General features: G+C 43.9%; 1 protein-coding gene across 1 annotated transcript; it reads left to right on the top strand.

The window, feature by feature from the left end:
* Positions 1 to 5,157: 5,157 nt before the first annotated feature.
* LOC149185778 (uncharacterized) lies at positions 5,158 to 5,985 on the top strand. Its single transcript, XM_089409137.1, has one exon. The coding sequence runs from the start codon at positions 5,158 to 5,160 to the stop codon at positions 5,983 to 5,985; it is 828 nt and encodes a 275-aa protein (XP_089265263.1).
* Positions 5,986 to 7,503: the final 1,518 nt, after the last annotated feature.

Below are 7,503 nucleotides of genomic sequence, written 5' to 3'. Positions count from 1 at the left end.
ACCCTAGGCATCCTTTTCCCTTCTATCCCCCTAATACCCTTGATGCAATGCATCTCCTTTCTCTTTTGAATTTGTTAAGTAAAGCCCTCCTCCCCTTATGACAAATGTAAATTAATTCCTTATTTCCCCTTAGCATCAAAAGTACATCAATCCCTTGGAAAAACAGAGTATGCCTAATAATGTACAGTCAAAGGACAAAATCTAAGAGCTATCTGTTGATGCTAGTAATCAGTGCTGCCCCATCTCCTGTATTACATGCTACCCCTTACCCCCTGTTGAAAAATGTATTGTCCTTTCCCTTGGTGACCTTATTACATGTCTTCCCTAATAAAGATATTTCTTTGCAAATGATTTCCCGATGATGAGAGATAAGATAACATGTTTTACATTTTGTGAATTATTCCTTAAAAGTTCCCTGTTTTTATATATTTTCCCATTCCTTATGAAAAAGTCCCTCCCCTAACATTTCCCTCATGATTTTTTCCCCTTGAAAACAGCATACTTCTCAGCATTTTGCAGGCAGGGCAGCAGTCAACTTTGTCTATTTTCTCCACCTTGCTCAATAACACTATGTCAACCACTGAAACTGATGAGCAAGGTGATGACCGGTCTTCTTCTACGGAGGCTGAGGCACAACAGAGGCCTCGTAGGGGTGGCAAAGGTGGTCATCATAGGAGAGAAGAGCCCACATCTTTGGCAGAATTACAGGCTTGCCCATTGGCAATGACTTGTTTCCAGTACATGTCATGTTTCCAGTTTTGCGAGAGGCTTGCCCAGATTCAGCACCACAGGGAGTTGGCCCGGCTATTTGTTTTGCGCCTTCATGATGGGCAGGTTACTCTTGCAGGGGTGAATTTTGTGTTTTCTCCTGAGATGATTTCAGAGGCTACTGGGATACCCAATGTGGGTGAGGTGTGGCCAAAGCGCAAATGGCTGGATTTTGTTTATTTTGAGCCATATGTTAGGCCAACATTCGTACATCACTTGTCAGGGAACTTTCCTTTCAGATTCCTCCGAGAGGAGTATGCTCCGATCATGCGGCTTATCATACATTACTTCACATGTGAGGGAAGGTTTTCACGAGTCTTTGCTTGTCACATTCGCCTGTTGATGCACTTTACCCGAGTGAGGATGATGAACATCCCGGTTTACTTCTTCCAGGACATTCAGAGGATGGTGTCCGTGTTTCAGAGGCAGTCCCCAGCTCAGCAGCATAGGAGTTTGTGCCATCATGGTCTCATCCAGCTCATTGTTTCCCATCAGTTGAGTCAGCAGGGCATTCCATGGGCAGACTTCATTTCTCATGAGTTCTTTACAGTGCCACCACAGCCACAACCAGAGCCAGAGGCCATTCATGAGGCGGGAGGTCCATCACACCAGCCCGAGATTATTGTTCCGAGACATGTTGCTTCTCCACCGCAGCTTACATATCAGAGGGGTCATAGGACCTTATTTGCAGCAGCTCGACGAGTATTTTCTCCACAGCAGGTGGAAGGGGTCTCGTCATCTTCTTCAGATCAGCGAGTATTATCTCCACACCAGGTGGAAGGGGCCTCGCATTCTTCATCAGCAGAGGCAGTATGGGAGGGCAAGCAGCCCATGGTTGAGGATGAGAGAGCTGGCGATACACGTCATGATTTCATTGACCTTGATGCTCATTCTCCTTCTTCAGATTTTTATGAGCTTATCAGATAGAGAGAGGAGGAGAACCTCGTGTTGCAGCAGAAGCTCCAAATGGCTCAATGGACCATCACTTATCTGGAGCAGCACAACAGACAATTAGAGGCGGAGAAAGAACTTGATGAGCTATGGAGGATCCGCGGTAATAGAGGCTTGAACCGTAGGAGGCCTGGGGACCCATTGCCTGCTGACCGGGAGTCTTTGCTCATTCAGGCAAATGCTCGCTTGGAGAGACTGTTGGAGAAAGCCAACCAGGACAAGAGGCTGCTACGGAACATGAAAAATCATTATTGGGCGAGAATGCATGTTTGCAAGGCAAAAATGAAGATACTCCAAAGGAAGTTGTCCGAGGCCCGCAAGAGGAGGAAGAAGACCAACCCGCTCCGTATCTTGGCTGAGGCCTCTCTTACTCACCATGATATTCATTAGCCTCCTCCTAGCAGCAAACTCAAGAAATTTTGAGAGTTTTGAGGCATTTTGGGCATTTTTGAGAATTTTACAGGTTTTGGCCGTTGGAGTGGTCTCACCCCGCGCGCGACCACTCGTGGGGACAGCTCAGAATAGGGAAAACTCTACATTTTTGGAATTTTCATGCAAAAATACACTTGCCTATGGATGGACTTCAAATTTTATGGAGATTTGGACTTCCAAAAGCTCAAAATACATGCAAATTTTGACTTTCTGCCCCTTTTTTGAGTTGCAGAAAGCTGCCTTGGGAGAAATGACTTTTGAGGGGTCAAATCAACTCCAAATTCAGAAATTCCAGTGGGGTTGGAAAGTAGACTCATCGACCTTTCTAACAAGCTATCTCGCACCTGATTTGGACACCAGGAAGGCCCTCAAACACAGCTACCAATGTGCGCGACCACTCCAAGGGAGGGGCGCGACCACTCAGGGAAATTTCACCATTTTGACTATTTCAGCCTGCAAAACACTGTTTTTACTTTGGTTGACTCTTAATGCATGTAAATGATGGATTGTTGGGTAATTCTCATGGCACATGGATACATTTACTCTCCTTTAACACTTCTAGAAGTTTCCTTGATATAAATAGTGAATATTAAATGCATGGATGGGTTACCTAAGTTTTAGAGGCAAGTTGTTTTGACTGCCTATTATCTAGTGCTCAGTTTAGAATTAGTTGAAACAGCTCCTAGGAAGCTGAGCTCGACCCCTAGAGGTGGGGAAAGGAGTTAGATCATCTATATTATGCCTTCTCTTGCTCATTTTCATGGTTGGACTCTTGAGGGAGAAACTCTATTGTATATTTTACTTGTATCTCTGCAATTTGAGGAAAAGGAAGGCCAGGGTTTTGCAGACATCATTGTGGATTCTTGTGGATTATTGTGTTGATGGTGTGTTTCCTACTTGTCATTGTAAGTGTGTTTATGTGTTCCATCTCTTATTCTATTGCTGCTAATTAAACAAAAGAAGTGATAAAGTTTGAATTCATGCATGCCATGCTCAGCGTTCAATTTTGTTTAATATTTATGTTTTCCACTATCTAAAGAGGATTCAAAGTCATTGTTTGCCCTCTTTAGCTCCCTCTCTTTCTTCCTTGATCATCCATCTCAGCTTAAGGCATCAGCACAAACTCCTTCCTTGCCCCAAAGACCCACCTGCAAAAACTGAGCTCAATCCCCACACCCTGAATTGCACTCCCTCCAATTGCCACCAAAAACCCCAAAAACTTTAAATAAACCCTCCTCATCAGTTTACTAGCCTAATATCTTTGATCCTAATTGGTCTGCTCACCCCATTGAGAAAATACCTTGAGTCTTACCGGAGAGAGCCTTCTCCTTCCTCGTAGGGCTAGCTACGAGGTGTAATGGTTTGATGTAGCCTTGAGATTTGTCTATCTCAGCCTAGGTGAAATTTCAAGCGCTAACAGATCAAACAACACTGGAAGCCAAAAGGTGATGTTAAACTCCACCTTGGAGCAAAAGGTTTCTTTACTGTTGTCTTTACAAACTTGGAAGACAAGGACAGAGTCTTCGATGGTGGACCTTACTTCTTTGCCTCAGCTGGACTCTACATGAGACCCTGGAAGGCAAACTTTTTACCTGAAAAAGAGACATTCACACAGGTTCCAGTGTGGATCCGCCTATTCTCCCTTCCTATAGACTACTGGGGGCTGGCGACGCTTAAGCAGATAGGAGACCGGCTCGGAACCTTCATTAAAGCTTCAGAAGCAACAATGCAACGAAGATATACTTTCTGCGCAAGAATTTGTGTCAAGATGGATGTCTCAGGAGCCCTACATGAAGGTCTGTGGTTGGAATTCAGAGATGAGGATTACTATCAAGCCATCGACTACGAACAAATCCCCTTCTGTTGTAGAAGGTGCCATGAGCACGGACACCTTGTCCGAGAATGCCCTCTAAACAGAACAGGGGACGAACACAAACAAGAGCAAGCAGCAAAGAGTAAAGAGGCCTTCACAAAGCCAAAAATAAGACAGAGAGCTAACAGAAAAAGAATATACAGAGCAGAGGCAGGACCTGGCATCATCAGCAACACCTTCAGCATTCTGGAAACTGATACAGATTCAGAAGGCACAAATAGGGAAACAAAACTTATTGAAGCACCAAAAGACAAGCCAGAACACACAACAAAGGACGGGGAGGAAAATATAATCAGAACAGAAGTTCAAATGCAAGAGTTCGAAGACGAACATGATGAAGACACTGATATGATAACCAGCGACGGAGGTAGTGAGGAATTAGAGCTCAATGCAGTCCTAGAAAAGGAAGGAGTCAACCTCCCAGATATGGAAAAAAACTGGAAAACCCAAGGGCTGGACAACATTCCGGAAGAAGAAATCAGGAAGATCAGTGATCTCTTCATCGCAAGACAAAAAGCGGAACTAGATAGGCAAAACAGAAGATTAGGAATTGCAAAAGGCACAGGTAATCAGTCAAAGAGCATATCTCTTAACCCAACAGGCCGGAAGCAAAATAAAAGAAGAGGCAGAAGAACCAGTGGGGAGGTGCTGCACGATCTGGGGATTCTAATGATAAACTCTGGTAAAATGAAGGCTCTACACGTCTTCCCGTCCTACCAATAAGTATCTAGTTATCAATGAAATTCATTTCATGGAACGCAAGAGGGCTCAATAGCCAAGCTAAGCAAAGACTGCTCAAGAGAAAGTTCCAACAAGAAAAGCCAGATATTATGTTCATACAGGAAACCAAATGGAGAACATCAGCAAAAGGCTAGGCAAACCTATCAAATATATAGATGTAGCCAGTCAAGGATGGGAAGGAGGCATAGCTACACTTTGGGACACCCGAGTAATAGACATTATCTCAATGGAAACTGCACGATCGTTTATTGCCAAAGAAGTTCAAATGATAGGTAACTCTGAAACCTACCTATGCATAAATGTTTATGGACCGCAAAGATTAGACGACAATTTTTTTTTTCTTAATTCTCTCATGAATTTAAAAGTTAAGATACCCAACCTCTAAGATCATCATGGGGGGATATTTTAACATGATAACCTCTCTACTGGAGAAGAAAGGAGGTCTCAGGAAGCTTAACAAAGATACAGAACTCTTTGTTGATTTCATAGAAGCTGCCAAGTTAGTAGACATCCTTCCCAAAAATGGTTCCTACACTTGGAACAACAGAATAGGAGGAGACAATAGGATTGCCTCCCGTCTGGATAGATTTATGATCTCGGAAAGTATCTTACTCGAAGGAACAACAGTGGACTCTGACATTCTTCCCAGTGGAGGATCAGATCACTGGCCAATAGCTTTGGAAGCAGCCCTCCTATGCACCCCTAGAAATAAGCCCTTCAGATTTGAAAAGTTCTGGTTAACTCATCCCGACTTTGCAAACTTGCTGAAGGAATGGTGGTGTGAACCATTAGATCTAAGAGGAACCAAAATGTTCAAGCTCCAAAGCAAACTAAAACACATCAAAAACAGAATTAAAGATTGGAATACAACAGAGTTTGGAAACATCTTCCAGGAAAAGAACATCATCGAAGGTAAGTTAAATCTAATTCACAAAGAATGGGCTTCAGGGAACTATAGAGAAGACTCAAAAGAACAGGAGAAGGTACTGATGCAGCAATGGCAACTCCGTTGCCAACAGGAAGAAACATTGTGGAAACAAAAATCAAGGATCCAATGGCTGAAGGAGGGAGAACAAAATACAAAGTTTTTTCATAGATCAACGCTGGACTACAGAGGAGCAAACAAAATCCTCAGGCTCAAAAATGAAGCAGGGGAAACTCTTCAAAACCACAAGGACATATCAACACTGCTTACCAGGCACTTCAAGCATATAGCTTAGGAAACGCAGGAAGAAAGATCCGAGGCCATAGAGGAATTAATTCAAGCTATACCCCGCATCATAACCTCTGAGAAAAACTCTGCTCTGCTAAGAAAGGTCTCAATGGAGGAGGTGGAAGACGCGGTCAAAAGTATGCCAAATGATAAGGCACCGGGGCCTGATGGTTTTACAATCAACTTCTACAAAGCTTGCTGGCCAACTATTAAAACAGAGGTATGGGAAGTTGTCGAAGACTCCAGACGTTCAGGCTCCATTCTCAAATCCCTGAACTCCACTTTCATTGCACTAATCCCTAAGGAAGAAGAAGCCAATTCCCCTAATAAGTTTCGACCTATAGCTCTCTGCAATGTGATATATAAAATCATTTCTAAAGTCATAGCCAACAGACTTAAGCCTATTCTACCTGACTTAATCTCAGAAGAGCAGTCAGGTTACGTGGAGGGCAGGCAAATTCTAGACAACATCCTTTTAGCACAGGAGATGGTTCACACCCTGCAGACAAGGAAACTTCCAGGCATGCTGATGCAGCTAGATCTCTCCAAAGCATTCGACAAGGTCAACTGGAATTACTTGGAAGCCACTCTAAATGCTTTTGGCTTTGACAAGCAATGGACCAAATGGATCCTTGCTCTGATCAAATCTACCAATTTTTCCATTCTGGTTAATGGCTCCCCCTCTGCTCCTTTCTCCCCCTCCCGAGGCATTAGACAAGGAGACCCTCTCTCCCCCTTCCTATTTGTAATCCTTATGGAAGGGCTCAGCAGGCTCATTCACAAAGCAAGAGAGGAAAGGAAACTTAAAGGCTTACACCCTTTCCCCTCCATTCCTGCAACAACGCACCAGCAGTTTGTCGATGACACAATGCTGCATGGCACTCCAACTGTCAAAGAAGCTATGGCCTTCAAAAACATTCTACATCTCTTTAGCAAAGCTTCAGGCATGGAGATTAACCATGCTAAATCGACTATCTTCTTCTTTAACACTCATCCTGCCATCCAGAACCATCTTTCCAGCATTCTTGGCTTCCGAAAAGGCACTCTACCTTCTAAGTATCTGGGAGCCCCCCTCACTATTAAGCCCTGACAAAAAATTCACTGGGAAAACATCTTAGCAAAACTGGAGAAAAAATGCAAGCATTGGACTCACAGGGCTCTTAACTTTGCTGGGAGACTTGTCCTCACCAAAGCAATACTGCAGGCCATCCCGCAATATTTGCTATCCATCATGCCGGCCCCTAGCGGTATCCTGCAGAAAATTAGAAACATTCAAAGATCCTTTCTATGGAGTGGCAATGCGGAAAAAAGGAAATGGGCACTAGTAGCCTGGAACAAGCTATGCACTTCGAAAGCAGCAGGTGGTTTAAGTTTAATTGACCCCCACACCATCAATATGACATGTGGAGCCAAGTTGTGGTGGCGCTGGCTGAAGGAAACCAACCTACCTTGGGCCAGACACTGGAAGGAGAAATACACTCCTAACTACAACGATCAGGACCTAATCAGGATACAGGAAACACCG

This window comes from Pinus tabuliformis, chromosome 3_1 (assembly GCF_031772625.1).
Source record: "Pinus tabuliformis cultivar Carrire ecotype Pingquan chromosome 3_1, CPIR1, whole genome shotgun sequence".
Taxonomy (NCBI): domain Eukaryota; kingdom Viridiplantae; phylum Streptophyta; class Pinopsida; order Pinales; family Pinaceae; genus Pinus; species Pinus tabuliformis.
The sequence above is the reverse complement of the archived record's forward strand: the minus strand, read 5'-3'. Positions and strand labels throughout refer to the sequence as shown.